Source organism: Pongo abelii, chromosome 16 (genome assembly GCF_028885655.2).
Source record: "Pongo abelii isolate AG06213 chromosome 16, NHGRI_mPonAbe1-v2.0_pri, whole genome shotgun sequence".
Lineage (NCBI taxonomy): Eukaryota > Metazoa > Chordata > Mammalia > Primates > Hominidae > Pongo > Pongo abelii.
In genome coordinates this window covers 59,726,163-59,749,495 of record NC_072001.2, presented here as the reverse complement: position 1 = coordinate 59,749,495, position 23,333 = coordinate 59,726,163, and the positions used below count along the sequence as shown (strand labels likewise).

The following is a 23,333-nucleotide window of genomic DNA, read 5'->3' as shown; positions in this document are numbered from 1 at the left end:
AACTCTAGTGAGTGGGATTGGGAATAGGGCAGGAGAGGGAATAGGATTCTTACTTTGTGCTTTATATACACTTATGTTTGAACCATTTTCAGTAAACATGTTTTATTTTTTTAAAAAAGTGCTAATGAAAACATTTTTACTTTAAGGATTAATGCATATGTTTCTTCCATGATAGGGTATTTCCTAACCCCTGGCTAGAGTGATTGCTTTTATTCAAACTCCTAACCTAGAAACTCTTAACTTTTTGGTTCATAGGCTGTTATGAGAATTTGATGCACTGTCTTTATCTTTCCACAAATTGAGTATTCACAAAATTTTGCTAACTTTTTTATTTCTATGGTGCCCCCAACACCTTATCAAGAACCTCTGCTGTACCACTTTTAGTTTTTGTAATTATAGCAACCATATCCTCTTTTATAAGATCTTTATGTATTCATCATAATCCCCCTAATAGGTAACTTTTTGAGATAGGGTCCTTTTCATATCCTATGAAAAAAGTGTTGAGATTTGCATCTTGCATTAGAAAGAAAATATATTATTTTTCAAATTCTTAATCATTAATATTATTAAGTATTTTATTGTCCTTTCAAAGTCTTGACTGAGCTCACTAACTTGGAGAATTGTTTTGGCTTTAAGGAATCCATCTGGATTTATCTTAATTTCAGAGAATTAACGTGCTAATTCTTTGGTAAGTTACCTTCAGAGAATGAAGTTTTTTGTGCAAGTTAGGAGATGGGCAGGGAAAGCTGGCCTCATTGCTCTATCTTTTTATTCTTGGAAAGAGCAGCCTCTTCCAGGACCTGGATTTTCCCTATTCTAGTCCTGATCGCCTTTGAAGGCCACTTCTTTCAAGACTGAATTCCAACCTTTTCCCTTCTCTTTGCCTGTTCACTGTTAAGATTTTCAAATATATAGTCTTTTAAAAATGACATTCGATATTTTTGGTTTGTTTTAAAAATAAAAACTATGGTGTATCCATATATTCCCTTTTTAAAGATCTTTTCTTCCTTAGAGTGCTTATTATTGGGAAACAATAGTCTTCATAAAAATTAGAATCTTTCAGAAATTGGGTGAGATTTATCTTCTACGGTCTCTTAAGATTCTATAATCATCCAGTATTTTGTCTACAGTGTTTTAGCTGCTGATCAGGTGTTTTTAGTAATAAAGTTCGTTTGGTGGGAATGTGCCCTTTTCAAGAATAAGACTGGTTTTTAACAGTAACAACTGGACTGATTCTGAAAAAAGATACTTAGTTTTCTAACACTAAAACATTTGTAAGAAATACTTGAGGCACAAAAGGAAGTATTGATTTGAAATTTCATCTGCTTAAAGGTTGTAAATAAAAAATATAGTAAGTTAATTTCTTTATAAAATTTCATAGCTAAATACCTAAATTTTATTAAATCATTTTAATCATAGGTCTCTCCTTTAATTATATTATTGTTTATCGCTTATGATTTACATTTGCTATCACACAGATTTGTCTTATAGTGCCAAAGTAGGTATCATCATTCACTGCTTTTCTAATCCTGTTACAGTAATTTCCAATTTTCCATAATGGAATCAACAGGCAATGGATAGTAAGGGGATATACAACAGGAGTTTTAAAAATTGCTCTTTTTACTTAAAAGATTTCATATGATTGTAAGGTGATGAACATTAAATAAAAATTAATTTTTGAATACTTTATTGAGATAGTTGGAAGTGCTTGAGGGATCACAAAATCAGGGTTTGAAATATTAGATTGTTATTCATAGTTAAGAATTAACTTTGTATCCTTTAAGCTCTATTCATTTGAGATTGGAATTCTAAAATGATAGTCCTCCATTTCAGTATGCCATTAGTAACATAAAGACTAAAGAATTGCTTATAAAATGAAATAGAATATAAACAGAAGCTGATTTAAGTAGAATGACTTAAATGCCTGATTTCTTGGAAAATTTCTGAGAGTAAAAAAGTGAAAGATCAAACTTTACTGAACCAATAAGCCAGTGTCATCTAAATGATTCCACTGAAAAGCTCATTTTAAGTATATAAGTAAATTGTTAGTTTTTTTATAGATAGAACATTATCTTGAGCTAACTTTATGAGTTAGTTGAACTTCATTTTTATGTGCAATACTTATTTTGACTATAAATTTTCACTATTTGAAATAGTTTTCTTTTTTGTATCTATTAAGTTGATCATATCTTGTTTTGGTGTTGCCAACTTCTTGGTTAGTAATGCAATCCCCAATTAAAACATTTTTATGGTAGGGAAACAAAAAGAAAGATTAAGTTTATAATGTGATTTTTTGGATTATTTTATTGATTGTATATCTTGAATTTATGCGATTGGGGGAGATGTAGAAGTTAACCATTTGGCCAGGCATGGTGGCTCACACCTGTAATGCCAGCACTTTGGGAGGCCAAGGCAGGCAGATCACTTGAGTTCAGGAGTTCGAGACCAGCCTGGCCAACATGGTGAAACCCTGTCTCTACCAAAAATACAAAATTAGTCGGGTGTGGTGGTGTGCGCCTATAATCCCAGCTACGCGGGAGGCTGAGGCAGGAGAATCACTTGAACCTGGAAGGTGGAGGTTGCAGTGAGCTGAGATGGTGCCACTGCACTCCAGCCTGAGCAACAGAGCAAGACTCCACCTCAGAAAAAAAAAAAAAAGCTAACCATTCACTATGTTCCTCATAATCACTTTTGTGTTTTAATTACCAGCTATTTATTTATTTATTTTTTAGAAAATAAAATACTAAGATACATGTAGAATGAGTGTTTTTTCTTTTCTTTTCTTTCTTTCTTTTTTTTTTTTTTTTTTTTTTTTGGCATGAGGGTCTTACACTGTCACCCAGGCTGGAGTGCAGTGGCCCAGTCTTGGCTCACTGCAGCCTCAACCTCTTGTGGCTGGGACCAGGGGCATGTGCCACCACTCCTGGTAATTTTCTTGTATTTTTTGTGGAGATGGGGTTTTGCCATATTGCTCAGGCTGGTCTTGAACCCCTGAGCTCAAGCCATCCTCTAACCTTGGCCTCCCAAAGTGCTGGGATTATAGGCATGAGCCACCATGCCCAGCCTGAACGTTTTTTTCTTAATAGAAATGGTATAAAGATACCTTATCTAAATGTTAATTTTTATATGTTGGTACTTTTGAATTGGATACTTATTCTATTAGATTAGTAGTATATAATTTAACAGTGTGTTATGTTTATATGACGGTTAAAATTTTTTTTGGTGTATATTTTAATTAGAAATGCTTTTTTAAAAAGCATTTCATTTTAAAAAGATGAAAATTTTTAAAAAGAAAAATAGGATAGATTTGAGAGCCACAGTCTGTAAGATATATTTATAAAGCTAAAATTTCATCATGAGAAATTTCACTGTAATGAAGGTCATGTACCACATAATGATGTTTAGGCCAAGGACAGACTGCATTATATAATATGGTGGTCCTGTAAGATTATAATGGACTGAAAAATTCCTATTACCTAGTGATTTGTGTTATAATTGCCTGCAGTATTCAGTACAGTAACATGCTATACAGGTTTATAGCCTAGGAGCAATAGGCTATACCGTATAGCTTGGATGTATAGTAGGCAATACCATCTAGGTTTGTGTAAGTACTATAGACTCTATGATGTTCTCACAACTACAAAATCATCTAATGATACATTTGTCAGAACTTATCCCTGTCCTTAAGTGATGCATGACCATAAAACAAAATGATTTCTAAATGCTTAGCTGATAGCACATAAATTCCAGTATAATAGAATTGGGATCAGTTCTTTTTTTTTTTTTTTTTTTTGAGATTGAGTCTTGCTCTGTCGCCCAGACTGGAGTGCAGTGGCACGATCTCAGCTCACTACTGCAACCTCTGCCTCCTGGTTAAAGCCATTCTTCTTCAGCCTCCTGAGTAGCTTGGATTACAGGCATGCTCCACCATGCCCGGCTAATTTTTTTTATTTTTAGTAGAGTCCCGGTTTCACCATGTTGGCCAGGCTGTTCTTGAACTCCTGACCTCAAGTGATCCACCTGCCTCAGCCTCCCAAAGTGCTGGAATTACAGGTGTGAACCACCATGCCTGGCCTAGAGTTCTTTAAAATGGGATTTATCTCAGAGTTAAAAAGAGTTAAACATCATTGAGTGGTTTCTATGTGCCAGGCACTGAGATGTGTTTTACATATATTATCTCATTTAATCTTCACTATAATCCAATGACATGTCTATTTTTATTTTATATGTATATGTAAATGGTAAATGTATATATAAAAAGCAGTAAAGCAAGGCACTAGGTTAACTAACCTGTCCAACATCATATTGGTGATAAGTGATTGAGTCAGAATTTGAATTTGGCATTCATTCTTCACCATGTTTTACTCTTCATGGTTACTAAATGTTTAAAGTATACAATAGATTTTGAGCTGAATTAAGCCAGAATCTTTCAGTTGAACTATAAGCCTGAGAGCTAGAATTGAAGATGACTTGGCAGAAAGTTGTGGCCATGCTGGTACTATGACTTGGTTTTCCTGGTTTCTAGTGCAATATTCTTTTTTTAAATGTGCAGATACTACAGTTGTAGTTTGTGAAATTGCTTAATTTTTTTCTTATCAGAAAGTAAAGAGGACTGTATCTAGTATATAGCACACCTGTGTCCGTAGTATGTGCTCTGTACTTGATCACATGCAGTATTAATATTATTTAACACAGCAGCATTACATCGGGTGATATCTGTCAATGGATGAAAGTGAAAATTTCAGATAGTTAAAACACTTAGACCCACATTTCCATTGATTTCTAATTTTTTTATAGAAAAAATGTTTTAAGCTATAGTTTAATTTTAGATAAAAACTGAAACCAAAAATTTATAAAATAGGAATTATAATTATTTATGTGGGCAGTATCCATAAATGAATGGAATTTATTTTAAGTCAGTTACTTGGAATTCATTTTTCCCCCATGCAAACAGTATATTAAATATGGGCATGTAATCTGTACCTGAGTTAGTAGTTGAAGTTGAGAGTCCTCTTTTTTTTTTTTTTCCTGGCTATTTTATTTTATTGAGAGACAAAGTCTTGCTCTCTTGCCCGGGCTGGAATACAGTGGTGCAGTCTCAGCTCACTGCAACCTCCCTCTGCCTGCCTCTTGGGTTCAAGCGATTCCCCTGCCTCAGCTTCCCAAGTAGCTGAGACTACAGGCGTGTGCCACCACGCCCAGCTAATTTTTGTATTTTTTAGTAGAGACAGGGTTTGACTCTGTGTTGGCCAGGCTGGTCTCAAACTCCTGACCTCAGGTGATCCACTCACCTTGGCCTCCCAAAGTGTTGGGATTACAGGCGTGAGCCGCCACGCCTGACCTTTTCTGGCTGTCTTAAAGAGCCAACTCTGAGCTGAGGCCTTTGATGTCTCCCTTGAACATCTTTGTTGGATATATTCTCTGGCAGCAGATTTAGTATTTATTTATTTTATTATACTTGAAGTTCTAGGGTACATGTGCACAACGTGCAGGTTTGTTACATATGTATACACGTGCCACGTTGGTGTGCTGCACCCATTAACTCGTCATTTACATTAGGTATATCTCCTAATCCTATTCCTCCCCCGTCCCCCCACCCCACGACAGGCCCGGGTGTGTGATGTTCCCCTTCCTGTGTCCAAGTGTTCTCATTGTTCAATTCCCACCTATGAGTGAGAACATGTGGTGTTTGGTTTTTTGTCCTTGAGATAGTTTGCTAAGAATGATGGATTCCAGTTTCATCCATGTCCCTACAAAGAACATGAACTCATCCTTTTTTATGGCTGCATAGTATTCCATGGTGTATATGTGCCACATTTTCTTAATCCAATCTATCATTGATGGACATTTGGATTGGCTCCAAGTCTTTGCTATTGTGAATAGTGCCGCAGTAAACATACGTGTGCATGTGTCTTTATAGCAGCATGATTTAAAGTCCTTTGGGTATATACCCAGTAGTGGAAGGGCTGGGTCAAATGGTATTTCTAGTACTAGATCCTTGAGGAATCACCACACTGTCTTCCACAATGGTTGAACTGGTTTATAGTCCCACCAACAGTGTAAAAGTGTTCCTATTTCTCCGCATCCTCTCCAGCATCTGTTGTTTCCTGACTTTTTAATGATTGCCATTCTAACTGGTGTGAGATGGTATCTCATTGTGGTTTTGACTTGCATTTCTCTGATAGCCAGTGATGATGAGCATTTTTTCATGTGTCTGTTGGCTGCATAAATGTCTTCTTTTGAGAAGTATCTGTTCATATCCTTTGCCCACTTTTTGATGGGGTTGTTTGTTTTTTTCTTATAAATTTGTTTGAGTTATTTGTAGATTCTGGATATTAGCCCTTTGTCAGATGAGTAGACTGCAAAAATTTTCTCCCATTCTGTAGGTTCCCTGTTCACTCTGATGGTAGTTTCTTTTGCTGTGCAGAAGCTCTTTAGTTGAATTAGATCCCATTTGTCAATTTTGGCTTTTGTTGCCATTGCTTTTGGTATTTTAGACATGAAGTCCTTGCCCATGCCTGTGTCCTGAATGGTATTGCCTAGGTTTTCTTCTAGGGTTTTTATGGTTTTAGGTCTAACATTTAAGTCTTTAATCCATCTTGAATTAATTTTTGTATAAGGTGTAAGGAAGGGATCCAGTTTCAGCTTTCTACCTATGGCTAGCCAGTTTTCCCAGCACCATTTATTAAATAGAGAATCCTTTCCCCATTTCTTGTTTTTGTCAGGTTTGTCAAAGATCAGATGGTTGTAGATGTGTGGTATTATTTCTGAGGGCTTTGTTCTGTTCCATTGGTCTATATCTCTGTTTTGGTACCAGTACCATGCTGTTTTGGTTACTGTAGCCTTGTAGTATAGTTTGAAGTCAGGTATCTTTCATAGAATTCTGTGCCTTACCAACAAAATTCTGAAGCCAATAGATACTTATATGATCACTTAAAAACATTATGTATGAGTCCATAGGATATGTAATTGTGAATCTTAAAAATATTCTGTGTTCCTGGTATTGATAAGTCCTTAATATGAAGCAAGAATTATCATGTATTTATCTGGAATAAGCATTATACTGTTGCTAGTGGGACAAGCTACAGCTATTCAAAAATTGAGTTAAAGAGATTTTTAATAGTACAACTTTAGAACTAGGGGATATTTAGTTAAGCACAAGATTCACTAGAGTCTTATGTGATAGTAACTCAGAATAACTGAATTAATAACAATAACTTCTGAAATTAAAGTAATAATTTTTCCTTTGTACTAATTCAGTTTACATAATTTGGAAATTGAAAAGTAGGAAAGCTTGCTTTTGTCAGCGTAAGGATAAAGAGGAAAGTGAAGGTTGAATTAGTTATATATTCCAGTGTTTTAGATTTCCATTGTTTAGTTGTTGACGTTTTTTGCTTTATAACTCAGTTTAATAAAAGCTTGTTTATTTTGTAAAATTTATGCTATTGCGTGTGCGTGGAAATTCAAAAAACAGATTCCCAGTTTGAATAAAGCAATTCAAATAGTTTTTTTAAAAATGTTTATTCTAACAGCATTTTTAAAGCCAAATAAATTATTGACATACTAGATTGTAAACTTCTGAAGTCTAGGAATGTGACTTACTCATTTTTGTTTTCCCCTGAGCTTAGCACATTCCCTTCCATACAGAAGGCCATGAGTAGTTATTTTTTGAATGAATTAATCTATGATGAAATATTTCCAATGAATTTTCTGTTCCCTTTCAGTTGATAAAAAGCCAGAAAGATATAAACTAAAATTTGTTTAAAATTGTGTTTTCTTGCAGAAATAATTACATGTATTTCTGAAATACAAAGAAAAGATAACAGTTAAAGATTAATGTCACTCAGCATTTGAAAAGTTAGATTTCCAAAAACAATACATTGTAAGGTGTTTACTCATTTTTACTAAATACTTTTAAAAATTATTTGTAATTTACGAATCGTCACATTTCTTCAAGTATTAAGTGCCAAGTATAATCACCATTTATTTATTAAATTTGGGTTTATTCAGGAATGAACCAATTATGTAAAATGAACTATATGAACTATATCTGATATATGTGTATATTAGATATATCAAACATAATTGACCTCTGTATAGGAGAAAAGATTAAATATGTATACGTCTAATTTAATGAAGTCCACCCTAATAGTTGGTATCTTTATTTTATAGGAAGGAAAACAGAAATAACTTGCTGCCTTGTCTGGAGTCACATGGTGAGTTTAGAGGTTAACCTTACATCCAATAATTTGTGAATCCCAAGTTTCATGTTTCAATATTTGGTGTTACTTAAAGTGACTCATTAAATTGACTGATATCATGTGTCAGTACTTAGGTGACAATTTACAGAAAGTCATCTCTGCAGCTTGATGGGCGACAACCCTTTTCAACCAAAAAGTAAGTGTTGCTGCCACAACTAATACTAGTATGTGTGGCTTTCGTATCACTTTACTTCAGGAGAAAGGATGAAAGTTGGGAGACATTTTTTAAAAAACAAAAATGCTTAAAATTGTTAAAGTAACAAATGTTCACATAAAAACAAGTAATATAAATAAAAAAGTAAAATAAAAGTGTTTTCCCCCATTATCAGAAGAAACTACTTTTACTAATTTGGTACATATAATCATACATGTTTCTTCTGTACATAGACAAAAAATAAACTATTTCTAAAAAAATTGTAAAGCTATTATGTATTAAAATTTTTTTTTCTCAAAAATATGTCCTGGGTATATTAACAATGGCAGTGCCCTGTTAAAAAGAACAAGGAAGACCTTTGTATACTATATGAGTTTGCTAGGGCTGCCATAACAAAGTACCACAGACTGGGTGGCTTACACAATGGACATTTTTCTCATAATTCTTGAGGCTAGAAGTCCAAGATTAAGGTGTTGATAGGATTGATTTCTTCTGGGGGCCATATGGGAAGGGTTTGAGGCCTCTCTTCTTGACTTGTAGATGGCCATCTTCTCTTTTTTTTTTTTTTTTTTGAGACATTCTCACTCTCACCCAGGCTGGAGTGCAGTGGCACAGCCTCGGCTCATTGCAACCTCCTCTTCCTGGGCTCAAGTGATTCTCCCGCCTCAGCCTCCTGAGTAGCTGGGACTGCAGGTACTCGCCACCACGCCTGGCTAATTTTTTTTCTATTTTTAGTAGAGACTGGGTTTCACCATGTTGGCCAGGCTGGTATCGAACTCCTGACGTCAGGTGATCCACCTGCGTCAGCCTCCCAAAGTGTTGTGATTACAGGTGTGAGCCACTGTGCCTGTCCTCCATCTTCTCCTTACATCTTCATGTGATCTCCTTTCCTGCTTGTATCTGTGTCCTAATCTCCTCTTCTATTAAGGACACCAGTCATACTAGATTAGGGCCCACCCTACTAACCTTATTTTAATTTAATTACTTCTGAGGACCCAATCTCCAAATATAGTCACATTCTATGGTGGTGAGGGTTAGGTCTTAAACATATGAATTTTGAGAAAACACAGTTCAGCCTATACGTACACCAACTGGATATAAATGATACTTTTGTTATTACTATACAACGAGTCTCCCTAATTGTTTAAAATTATGCATTTTCTGACTTCGCCTAGTCCATAGATTATTATATGCCATGTGTGCCTACTGCCCCTCTAATGTATAGGGGGAAATGTATTCCTATATGACCTTGGACATATAAAATTAAGACACATGAAAAAATAGCAGTTTGAGATCATATATGTTAAATCTTGAATTGCATGATATTGATTATCAGTGTAGTTCAGATTTTGAAGGAAAGTAAAATCTAATGGTTTACAAGAAGAATTATAATTGAACCAAGAGTTAGGAGGGCCAGGGAGTTAATATTTTGTTGAGTGTCCACTTGATTTTAGATGCTTTATGTGGCATTTTCTTGAATCTATGTAATACTTCTATTAGGTAGATATCATACTTGTGTTATAGATGAGGAAAATAGGTTCAAGTAACTTCTCTAGAGTCATATGATTAGAAACAGTGGAGTAAAGATTTGAATTATTCAACTTGATATCAACTCTCTGCTCTCTTTGCTCCAGACTGGAGTGATATAGATTGTGAAGCTGAGAAGGAAAGATATTCTAGGTAGAAGAAGTGGTATAAATAATCGCTCTGAGACACACAATAAGGCTGGTATTTCAAGTATTTAAAAAACAAATGCTAAGTTATGACTTGCCAATGAAAATTAGTATTTTTAATTATTAGATTTGAAGAACTCTGTATAATTAGTAAAGTAGTACAGTTTAGAGAAAAAAGTTTCATGATATTGATGGCATTTAGGAAAATGGGAAGGCCTTTTTTTTTGGTAGGTGGACGATACTATAACATTAGACTGGGAAATGATTTGTGACATTCTTCCTGTGAGAAATATCTACTTTGCCCTTAATCGAATAAGCCTAATTAGTTTTCCGTATTCTATTCTAGCATCTCTTCCCTGCTGTGTTCTGTGCCTGGCATTTTTTTTTTTTTAAAGACATACTCTCACTCTGTCACCCCTGGCTGGAATGCAGTGGCATGATCTCAGCTCACTGCAACCTCCACCTCCTAGATTCAAGCGATTCTCCTGACTCAGCCTCCCAAGGAGCTGGGATTACAGATGCGGGCCACCATGCCCGGCTAATTTTTTTCTATTTTTAGTAGAGATGGGGATTCACCGTGTTGGCCAGGCTGGTCTCAAAGTCCTGACCTCGAGCAATCTGTCTGTCTCGGCTTCCCAAAGTGCTGGGATTACAGGTGTGAGCCACTGCTCCCATCCTGCCTGGCATTCTTGAATATGGTTTAGTTTATCCAGTTTATCTCCCACCTGTTGCCTATTATTCTTAGTTTATCTGCCTTTTGTGAATACATTTTTAAAAGACAATGGGTATAATCTTTTTGTAGAGATAATCATATTCTATGTATATGACTGAAACTCACTTTCACTGAATTTGACTTCCAAATTTTCTGTCTACGGTAAATAACCACTGTCATTGATTATCTGTTTATCTAAATTTTACTATTTAATATTTTAGAGAGTAAGCTCTGTATTTCTCACTGTTGTTACCACATACTGACTACAAATATCAATTCAGAAATTGCTATTAAGATTATTAAAGTACATCTTAAATTTAATGCTATGTATTACAAAAATGTTTTTATTTTCAAAAATGAGGTTTACTTCTCTCCTTTTGAAAATTAGGTAATTCAAAAATGGCAGAACTGTTTATGGAATGTGAAGAAGAAGAGCTGGAACCATGGCAGAAGAAAGTAAAAGAAGTTGAGGATGACGATGATGATGAGCCAATCTTTGTTGGAGAGATATCAAGTTCAAAACCAGCAATTTCAAGTAAGCATTTACTAATTTTAGTGAAACCAAGCTTTATAAGGTATTATTTCTAATAGAAAAACTTGTGAACTGTTTAATAGGTACCTGATGTTCATGTTCCACTGTAAAGAGTTAGGTATCAGAGATTGGGTGGTAGACCAGTAAGAACTTGAAACTCAGGATGGGGATGTGATTGGGGACTTGAGGAAGGAGGTAAGAGATTAAATATCAGATATCAGAAAAGAGAAATGGACTGAGATTAGCTGGTGACCCTGGAGGTCTTCTGAGATTAGAAATCATAATTTTTAATGGAGTTAAGTGATTTATTTATTTATTTATTTTGAGACAGGGTCTCACTCTGTCGCTAGTCTGGAGTGCAGTGGTGCAGTCACAGCTCACCGTAGCCTCAACCTCCTTGGCTCAAGCGATCCTCCCACCTCAGCTTCCCAAGTAGCTGGGACTACAGGCGTGTGTTACCATGCCTGGCTAATTTTTGTATTTTTTGTAGAGACAGGGTCTCACCATGCTGCCCAGGCTGCTCTCGAACTCCTGAGCTCAAATGATCCACCTGCCTCGGACTCCCCAAGTGCTAAAATTACAGGTGTGAGTCACTGCACTTAGCCTTAAGTAACATATTTATCTGTTTATTCTTTTTTATTTTTCTCAAACCCAGAAGAAGAGAAAATAAAACATTTGGAATGCTTTGCTTAAAATTTCAGAATATACGAAGTGAGTTTTTGTTAGTCTCAAACGGGACTTCTCACATCTAGTCCTCACTGCAGTGTCATCTATACATGGCTTCAAAATGTATAGGTGATGAATGATTGCACAGACTCTGGCCGGTGTACCAATAGAAGCTGCAGCTTCTGACCATATCCGTCTTCCAGCAACTTCTTTTTATATTCATGAAAGAGAATGGCGCTGTCTACAGCCACTGTACTTGGATGATGTAGCATTTAGTACATTTAAATCCTTAAGGCTTTTGGGCAGAACAACTTGGTACCTTTGTGGCTTATTAGCTTTGAATTAGAGAATTGGGCTTGACATTGTTATAATATTAACGTGCAGATACTGATGACATTTGTTAAAATGTCCACTCAAAAATGTATGACAGTGCAGAGAAATAATGTACAAATTTCAGGGAGAAAGAGAAAATAGATTCTTTTCCATTTCATTTACTTGTTTGTTTGAAGCCAGGAGAATTTACCAAAGAATTTTATGTACCCAGTTTACTAGTGTGTGTGTGTGTTTACTTACCATGGTAGTGCTTAAAAATGTGATTAAGAGACCAAAATTTTCAGAAAGCCTAGTTCTTGCTTCGCTTACCTCTAAACTTGGATTGGCACCTTTATTCAGTTTTATCAGAGAGAGAGTAATTTCACCAATCGAATTTTCAATACTGTTTCCTGTGGCACATTGGTCATCTCTCATGGAATGCTAAGTGTAGTGCCACTTGGATTATAAAATGAATTAGGCATGATGGCATCGTTGGTGATAGTGGGACATAATATTCTATTAATTATTGTTTTATACTGAAATATTATATTGCAAAATTCAAACTCTTATTGAAAACATGACAGTTAAGATTCAAGTTGAATTTATACTGATTGTAGATGACTCTTCATGGTATTCAGGTAGAACATTGTACATTAGTTTTAAAATAATTCCATCAAGAAGGGGATTGACCACAACAGAATTTCTTTTCTACAGTGTTAAGGTGAATAATTTAAATGGTTTTATTGTTGTTTTATTTGTAAGCCATAAAATATGTTAACATATGGAACATGAGTTAAATGTTTATATAAAACTGCAAGAAAGGAGGGCAAAAACTTGTGATCCATAAACTACACCCACTAAAAAGTACTACAGCAATAGCTCTTTCATGGTTTGAGTAAATATTTAATCCTGAATTTCTGAATGAAAACAGTTTCAAGTTCTTTGAGTAGATCTTTCTCTAATAAGACTTCTGTAGTGTTTAATTACAGAGCACTGCATTGACCTTATCAGAAAACAACCATATTTCTGTGTGAACCATTATTTTATAGAATTACTTAATGGGATCTGGTGTCTTTCTACTGTGAGGAAGATAAAAGAAATTTTTATGAGATTTGGTGGGTGTTTTTGGTTTTTTTTTGGTGCTTTTTACCTTTTTCTAACCAGCAATTTTAGGCAAACCCTCATGCTTCCAAACTATAATTTGATAAGCTAGAAGTTACAGAGTTTACATGCATGCGAGAATGAGGAACTTTAAATTGATCCTGAAAGTCATGGCAGGCTCAGATTGACTTCTGGTGTAGTGGTGAATTTGAAACCTCTTAACTAATAAAATGCTATGATAAACGATTGGTTCACTTTAGTCTGCAATCTCTGATAGTTTTTCTTTTTTAACTCAAAACTAATAGTAGATAATCCAATGAGATTTTCTGTAATGCAGCTTCAAGGCTTTTAGAGGAGTGAATGAAGTGTAGAGGTTGGGCAAGGATTTGATTTTGAATCATAGGAACCTGACTGTATGTAACAGCCCTGTCATCATGCAAAGAAAGATATACATTTAAATTATAGGTTATATATAAATATATTTTTGGAAAATTTTTCTTAACTATGTGATGTTTCTTTGCAAGCACAATGTTTTGACTCACCTGTAGTCAGATTTGTCATTCCCTTCTGGCTTTTGGATTTTGCGTTACAATGAGAAAGATTGTTCTTAGTCTGTAAAACAAAGTCTGGTTATCTTGTTTCTTTTTTTATTAGATAAAGATGTATGTGTTTAAAATGAACTATATTCTTAAATCAGTGATTAGTTATATACTCCGTCCATGAATCTGTTTAAATGTTTTCAATTCATGATTTCTATTATCTTAATAGGTATTTCATTCAAACAATGAATTTTAAAATAAATATAATCTTTTATAGATATTTTGAACAGAGTTAACCCCAGCTCATATTCAAGGGGACTAAAGAATGGTGCACTCAGTCGAGGTACAGTATTATTATACTATTTTAATTTTAAAGTGAAGTATTTTGACAAAATTGATTATGTACAAATAATTTCAATATATTGTGTTACTTTAAAATACAGGTATTACTGCTGCATTCAAGCCTACAAGTCAACACTACACGAATCCAACATCAAATCCAGTGCCTGCCTCACCAATAAATTTTCATCCTGAGTCTAGATCTTCAGATAGTTCTGTTATTGTTCAGCCTTTTTCTAAACCTGTAAGTGTTTCTAAAACTATACAGCCAGCTCAGGGATCCATTGGATGTTGTTTATCAATATCAACAGTACCCAGTTACAATTCTGGACTGTCATAAGTAGTCATCCAGTAGAAGCACAGTTAGCATCAGAAAATGTCACCATGTTTTTGCTAGCTCAAGCAGTACCCCAAGTAATAACTGAAGGAGCTAACTACCCAACCTGTTAATAACAGGCCGTATGCCTAAATAGGTACAGTAATGAAAACTATGCTATCAAAATATGAATAAAATTATAATCAGCAATAAATATTGCATAATGACAAATATTTAAGATTGTAGACGGGGCCAGGTATTCTTAATTGGGAAAACAGTCAAGTGACCATCATAGCTGATTCTGATTCTGAAAACATTCCTTCATAGTTCAGTTAGTTAAAAAAAACAAACATTTTTTCCTATTACAAAAAACTCCCACTTTTTTTGTTACAAAAAGTAATAGAAAATGGTAATAGTTAACATTCATTGAGCTGTTAATATGTGTAAGGCTTTGTGTTAAATGCTGTAGGTAAATTCATTTCATTTAGTTCTTAAACATCCCCATGAAATAAACACTATTATTATCCTCATTTTTAGTTGAGGAAACTGAGGCTCATAGAGGTTGAAAGATTTATTCAAGATCCCAAAGCTGGCAGTTGATGGATCTGGGATTTCAATCCAACCTAACCCATAGTTTATATGTATATGCACACATACATACATATATGTTGTATATAAATGTACACTTTTTTAGACATGAAAAAATTGCCTTACTTGAACAGTTCTCAGACTGTAGTTTGTAATCCCCTGGGGTTCTCCAAGACCCTTTCAGAGGTTTGAGGGTCAACAGTGTTGTCATTATAATCAAAGACTGTTTTCCTTTTCCACTGTGTTGGCATTTGCACTGGTGATGCTAAAGTAATGGTGGATAAGCTGCTGGTGCCTTAGTGTGAATCAAGGTAGTGCCACCAAAGTGTACTTGTAGTTTCTGTATTAATCACCTGCCATGCACTCACAGTAAACTACATTACTCAACTGAGTATTACTCAGTTAATACCCAATCCCTGATGAAGTATTAAAATGTTATCAGTTTTGTTAACTCTCTACACTTGAATGTGTGTTTTTTAAAATATTCTGTGTGATGACATGGGTAGTATGCATAAAGTACCTCTGTGTCCTGAAGTATGATGGTTGTCTTGAGGAAAAGCACTTGTGTGATTAAATTGTGAGGTAAACTACCTGATTTTTTTTTGTTGTTACATGAAAGAATGACTGACAAACCATGGTGTGTTAGATATTTATTTCTGTGAATCAATATTACCACAAACTTACACAGCTTAAAACAACATACACTCTTTATCTCATGATCTCACAATTTCTGTGGGTCAGGAATCAGGTCATGGCTTAGGTGGGTTTTCTGCTTAAGGATCTCACAAGGCTGCATTCAAGATGTGGTCCCTGAAGTTGCAGTTTCATCTGAAATTCTATTGGGGAAGTATTTGCTTCCAAGTTCACATGGTGGTTGGTAGCATTCAGTTCCTTAAGAGTTGTTGGACTGAGAATCTCAGTATCTTGTTGGCTTTTGGCTGGCTCCTTGCCAGGTAGGTCTTCCCAATAAGGCTGCTTGCTTCCTCAAAGCTAGCAGGTGAGAGTGAGTCCTTAGCAAGATGCCCTGACAGTCTTAGGTAACATAATCACGTACACAAAAATCATATATAGCCTGTCACCTTTGTTGTATTCTATTGGTTAAAAGCAAGTCAGAGGTCCTGTCCACACTCAGTGGGAGGGAATTACACAGGACATGATACCAGGACCTGGGGATTATGGGTAATGACATTTACATGGAGGCCACTTTAGAATCTGTCTGCCACACACACTTAGTCAATCTTGATTGTTTGGCAAACATTTCCTCAATCCTGTCACTTCAGCAAAAGTAATTGATAGTAATATTTCTTACCAATGGTAAAATTTGAACTTTTAAGCAGAAATTAGAATTTTGGAAAACTCATTTGCCACCATGATCTTGGCAGCTTTTGAATACTTTTAAGAGTTTTCTGATGGGTGGTGGTGTTCATAAATAATGATTTTTAAAATATTGTGTAATGAACTATGTCACCATTTGGAAGACCTGTGTAATTCAGTGAAACCAGTGTTTTCCACATAGCTAGTATATATACTACAAAAGTGTGCATGGGTAAAACATCCATTTAAAAGCTAAGATAGACCAATGATTTTAATGGAACGGGTGTTCTGGGATATGGTTTCAGATTTCACACTGCAACAAACCTTTAAGAAAGTACCAACTGTTCAGTTTTGGTATAGTATCAAAGTAGTATATCCACAGTTAATTAAAACCCTATTAAAACACGCCCTTTTCCAGTTATATATTCCTGTGAGGCAGAATTTAATAATATTCCTCAACCAAAACAACATGTCCTAGTAGACCGAAGGCAGAAGCAGATAAGAGACTAAAACAATTTTTGATTAAGCTAGATATTTAAGAGCTTTGCAAAGATGTGAAACAATGCCACTTTTCACTAGTTTTTTTTTGCGTTTGCAAGTCATTTTTCATTAAAATGTTATTTATGTTAATCTGTAATGAGTTTGTTATTTTAAAATGAATAAATAAATATTATAAAATATTCTCTGTTTTAATTTCTAATATGGAAAATATTGATAGATATAACCAATGTGAACAAAAAGTCTTTTTGGGTTCAACAATTTTAAAGTGCATAAGATGATTCTGAAGCCAAAGAGTTAGGGCACCACTGTCTCAGAAAAATAGTAGTAAATTTTCCTAAAAATGTATATTGTTTAAATAATAAGAACAATAAGGGAGACTGCTGAGTCTCTATCTTGAATCATCTAAGGTTCCACAGGCTATTTTTAATGTTTTAAAAAATGTAATAGGTGGCTGGTGCATGGTGGCTCACGCCTGTAGTCCCAGCACTTTGGGAGGCCGAGGCGAGCGGATCACCTGAGGTCAGGAATTTGAGACCAGCCTGGCCAACAGGGCAAAACCCCGTCTCTACTAAAAATACAAAAGTTAGCTGGGCCTGGTGATGGGCGCCTGTAATCCCAGCTACTTGGGAGGCTGAGGCAGGAGAATCACTTGAACCTGGGAGGTGGAGGTTGCAGTGAGCTAAGATCCTGCCACTGCACTCCAGCCTGGGTGACAGAGTGAGACTCCATCTCAAAAAAAAGTAATAGGTGTTCCTGAAGGTATAGCTGGAAGGGTACCCAGAATGTAAAAATTCTTTGCTATTAGTTGGAATCAAATTAACTCAGTGGTTTCTTTTATGCTTATTATAAGCTGTTTGGCATTTGAGGGAAAAAAATAGAAAAAGAAAACATTATTTAGTAGTTTGTTAGGTAAAAATCTTTCCAACATTTGACCGAGGATGGGGAAAAAAAAATAAAAACAAGAGTTTGTACGTTTGGTGTTATAAGAGTTAGGAATTAGATTCTTTTCTGACTCAGAATGTTTTGGGCATAGTTTTTAAATCAAAGCACCTCAGTTGATGGTTCCCAGTACTTGGGGTTCTTTTAAAAAATGAGAGGTTTTGCCAGTTGGTCTGGGTGGAACCCAGAAATGATAGCTTCTTAAAAACTCTTCAAGTGTGATTCTACTGTGCAGTCAAAGAATGACAGAGGAGTATTCTGGAATGAATTGAGAATCCTGTTTAAGTGACTTTTCTCTGAATTTTGGAAGTCATTTTAATAAACTATAATTAGTAGTTTTTTATTTTACGTCATATTTTGTGTGTGTGTTTTTACTTTTTCATGGAATGTCATATCTCAACATCGCTTTCGGATTGGCAGGGATGGGATATATTATTATCACCCAGAAAGTCAATGTGATATAGCTTAAGTGCATGGGCTTTGTAATCAGTCAGATCTGGATTCTATTTCCAGCTCCATCAGCAACAAGTGGGGCTGTACTGGGAGCCTTACTCGACCCCACCTAACCTTAGTTTACCTATTTATAAAATGGGGAATAATATTAGGTCTTTATTAGTATTGTTGTGACAGCTGCTTGATATAATACATGTACCATGAAGAGCAAGTACATTTAAAACAAACAATTGTAATTATTATTTCAGTTTGAAAGGTGAGTAACTTGAAACTCAGAAGTAACTTTTCCATTTTTTCACAAATATTTGGAGAAAATGTTTACTTTGAAGTAAGATTATGTTTTATTACTGTTAAATCATAGGGCATTATAAAAAGAAAATACTACGTGTTGAGGCCCAAATGCCTACATCTGCCTATTAGGCCTCAAATTCTAGGATTAGTTTGAGTTACATCAATAGCTTGTTTCCGTAACTTTTTAACAAACCTGTGTCAATAGAAAAGTTAGTAATAAAGCAAAATTCTTAAAACTTGAATATTCCTTAATTTATAATAATAAAACTTTTATGTTTCTTTTATGAGGTAATATGTATTTGGGGACAGAGTTTAGAAAAGTGAGAAGAGTGTATCAGGACCCTATAGTATTTGCAAATACATATTTCTCTTTTTTCACTGAACATTCTACTTGGAACATTTCCTAAAAAAATGTTAATTTGGCCGGGTGCAGTGCCTCACACCTGTAATCCCAGCACTTTGGGAGGCTGAAGTGGGCAGATCACGAGGTCAAGAGATGTAGACCATCCTGGCCAACATGGTGAAACCCTGTCTCTACTAAAAATACGAAAATTAGCTGGGCATGGTGGCGTGCACCTGTAGTCCCGGCTACTCGGGAGGCTGAGGTAGGAGAATTGCTTGAACCCAGGAGGTGGAGGTTGCAGTGAGCCAAGATCACACCACTGCACTCCAGCCTGGTGACAGAGTGAGACTCTGTCTCAAAAAAAAAAAAAAAAAAAAAAGTTAATTTTTGCACAATAGTTTATCAGTTTAATCATTTCTCCATTGTTAGACATACAGGTTATAATTGTTTTTCTGTTATAACTAATTTTCCCTTAAACATTTTTATTTCATTACCATAAATTCTTAAAAATGGAATAATTAGATAAAAGGGGGTGAACCGGCTGGGCACAGTGGCTCACCCCTGTAATCCCAGCACTTTGGGAGGCCAAGGCAGGTGTATCACCTGAGGTCAGAAGTTCAAGACCAGCCTGACCAATATGATGAAACCCTGTCTCTACTAAAAATACGAAAATTAGCTGGGTGTGGTGGCATGAACCTGTAGTCCCAGCTACTCAGGAGGCTGAGACAGGAGAATCAGTTGAACCCAGGAGGCAGAGGTTGCAGTGAGCGGAGATCAGGCCATTGCACTCCAGCCTGGGCAACAAAAGTGAAACTCCATTTCACACACACACAAAGGAAGTGAACCTTTTAAAGCCTTCACTAGCTACTGCCAAAGCTTTTATGCAGAAAAATTATACTAAAATATAAGCTCCACTTTGCCAATAATGAATGTTATCATTGCTTTTTAATTCAAACTAATATTAGACACAGAAAAAATAGTACAAACAGCTCCCATAAACCCCTTACCCAGTTTCCATTTATGTTAACATCTTATCACAACTGGGTAATTAACATTAACCCAACTATAGACCTTACTGGAATTTCATCAGTTTTCCCATTAATGTTCTTTTTCCTGCCCAGTATCCTATTCAGGATCCTACCTTGCAGTTATTTCTTTCTAATCTCCTCGTCTTTTCTAGTTGTTCATTCTTTCTTTGTCTTCCATGAACTTGACACTTTTAAGAGTAGTGGCTAATTAATTTATTTTGTAGTAGATATTATGGTAACATGCCAATTCATTAGTTAAATGTTGCTGTTGTTTTTATTTGCATTTCTTTGGCTAGTAATTTGGAAAAAAGGTATTTCGTATGTGTTGTTCATTAGTATTTGACTTCTGAATTCTCTCAGTTTATGTCCTTTGCCCATATTTTTCCTAAAGTGATAGTCTTTTTTTCCTTTAATTTTTAATCATTGTTAATCTGCTTGTTATGTATTATGACATGTAGAATGGTCCAAAAGTCACTCTGAGAGCTTACCATCCACAATGAGTATCTTTTAGAAGTATTAATAGTATTGGAGTATAATTGTGTGTGTGTGTGTGTGTGTGTGTGTGTGTGTGTGTGTGTGATTATATTTAATGTATAATAATATTGGAGTGTATGTCCCTAAGTTATATTGACCATATTTTTCATAATTATGTACACCATATATGTATGCTCATATATATTATAACTTTATACTGCTTTATACTTGACCCCATTATCATTCATCTCATACTTTTCACTCCTCTCTTCTTAAGATCTTCCTTTTAGTTTGGACCACCCTTTCTGCTGATGGAAGGGCTAAAACTTCCTTTGAGTCCCGAGGCCTCCGGGAGCAGGACAGCTGGCCCCAGTTATTCCCATAAACAACTTCTGTTCTAAACCCTGTCTGCCTGGCATTCTTATTTGTTCACTCTGCTGACTGGTTTGCTTTCATATTTGCCTGATAAGACGGAAGATTCCTGGCCTAGCATGGCTTTCTATGGGATGATGGAAAGTGCGTGGGGCCCATTTTTTCTCTTTCTGACGCATAGCTTATACATTTCTCCAATAAAGATGATTTCAAAATTCATATTATGTGATATATTCATCCTTAACACTGATGCACAGTACTGCAGATTGATTCCATTTGTTTGCCCTGATATCTCAGATGTGAGGTTTTTAGAGGTGTAGAAGCTTTTAATTTTTTTAGTCATGTAAATATGGTTTTTATTTTTCTCCTTGCTTTTGCCCAAAGATTTTGCTAAGTTCTATTATTTGCCCTTTAATGGGGATACTGAATCTTTAGAAGTCATCTAAAGTGTATCAATCTTACTGATCTATAAGTTGATTTATGTTTCTTTTACCTTGAAGAAGTTGGACTAAGAATATGCCCTCCATTTTAGTTTTCTAGTCAGCAGTAAACCAGCTCTAAGTAATAGCTTGCTTTCAGTTTCAGTAGATGATAATTTTGGCAAAGTAGCAATTATCTTTGTGTTTTTAACTTACTAATAATTGAGTTATCAAAGGGTTTCCTTAGAATATTGGGCATACAATTAAGTTTACTTTTATAAATGTCTATGAAATAAAATTCTTATATAATTATATAAAATTACATAATATATAATTATATTGAAATAATTATAACTTGAATAAATGTATTATTTTTCCTTTGAACTATTTGACAGGGTTATATAACAAACTCATCACGAGTTGTGTCTAATAAGTCATCAGAGTTACTATTTGACTTGACCCAGGATACAAGATTATCACATTACCAAGGGGGACCAACACTTTCTATGGCAGGTTGGTTTTAGTATTTTTTTCATAAAGATTATAGAAAGAAACTTGATGAATATGCATATGAGATTGACTTTCTGTTTTGAAGCCCCTACCCTTGTGTGAAGTTTTTTATATATTGTAAGGTTGAACGTCACTAGTAGTTCTTGAATACCTTTCGTGGGTAATTTTCTGTAAAATCCTATTTAATGACAGAATATTTTATTTCTTCCTATTAAGTAAGCTAACCAACTTTGAACTCATTCTCACTTGGAGCTAACCATAGCTGAGAAATATTAAAATAATTTCTGTGAGTTAGAGAACTTCTCAGGTAGCCTAAATACTCTGTTTAAAAAAGTATTAATTAGTTTCTATGGATACTAGTGTGAAAAATATAGGGTTATAGTTGATTTCTTAATTAGTTTAATGTCTTTCTATTCTAATTGTTTCAGCGTGATAGTTCAATATGATTATAAAGTGCTATTATAAACTGCCAACAATAAATAGTGATTTGTACATAGTAAGTACTCATTAAATGTACATTGAAGGATTAGTGAACTTTCCCTGTTGAGGAACATTTAAAGTTCTTTGATTGTATACTGTAACAAAGTTCTTCATTAATCTAAAATAAATTAGTGTACTATAAAATAATTGTATCTAATTGAAAATTCCCTGTAATCAAGGTAGTTACTCTGTATCTTAGCAATTTGCATCCAAATATTTGACTAAACAGACGTACGTATACATGATTTTTTGGAATTTTTAGATTTACTAACAAATCAATGCGGAGAATTTACCAAACCCTCTCCCAGTTTTTTTTTTAATAGTAATACTTTTATTATAAACTTAAACTGTTTTTCCTTTTTTTTAATACTTGATTTGTTATTCACCTCTCTGGGTGTCACTTACATATTTAGTAACAATCTGGTTTGTGAAATAGGTAAGAACCAAAAGAAACAGGGAGAAAAAAATAGTTGTCTTAAGTCTGGTTTCATGAAGCATGTAGACTTTATTCATAGGAAAAGTCTAAATTCTTGAAACTTCTTGGGAATAAAGAGAAATAATGACTCCTATTCTTTCTGTATAAGTGTTCTACTTCAGTGAGTGGGACTTTAGCCTGAGCAGTAAGTGGGATGATTTGATCCTCTGTTCTTTAGATTTTTGTAGTCTCTGTTAAGTTACCTAAGCACTTTGGTTTTCTCATATTGTTAAAAGGGAGATTTTAATTTTTCTTGTAGAATGCATTCATTCTTCACATCTGGAACCATTCATTTGGACATGTAACTTTAATTCTTGCTCTACTTAGGGATTTTTTAATGTCCAAATCCAAGTGAAATGTGAGAATACATTATAAGCTTTAAAAGACTTGACAACACAGTTATTCTGAATGATAATTATGAATGATATCTGCCACATGTTCAGTAACATGATTAACAGACTACCATCTAGGGAGATTATGGGGGTTTGGAGAAAACTGAATTTGAGCTAAATCTTGAATGAGAATAGGATTTTTACCAGCA

The 23,333-nt window shown here is 34.8% G+C and overlaps 1 protein-coding gene across 10 annotated transcripts in view; it reads left to right on the top strand.

The window, feature by feature from the left end:
* Positions 1 to 23,333, top strand: part of ZNF280D (zinc finger protein 280D) — a 102,562-nt gene that overhangs the window by 17,537 nt on the left and 61,692 nt on the right. For 5 of the 10 annotated variants that reach the window (XM_054531543.2, XM_054531547.1, XM_054531550.2 and 2 more), the window contains 5 exons: positions 8,173 to 8,216; positions 11,189 to 11,335; positions 14,228 to 14,293; positions 14,394 to 14,533; positions 21,723 to 21,840. In XM_054531543.2, coding sequence (XP_054387518.2) covers positions 8,173 to 8,216; positions 11,189 to 11,335; positions 14,228 to 14,293; positions 14,394 to 14,533; positions 21,723 to 21,840 — 515 coding nt within the window. Of the gene's footprint in view, positions 1 to 8,172; positions 8,217 to 8,328; positions 8,398 to 11,188; positions 11,336 to 14,227; positions 14,294 to 14,393; positions 14,534 to 21,722; positions 21,841 to 23,333 lie in introns of all 10 variants that reach the window. The other 5 variants (XM_054531544.2, XM_024232657.3, XM_063716670.1 and 2 more) reach the window with 2 other exon arrangements.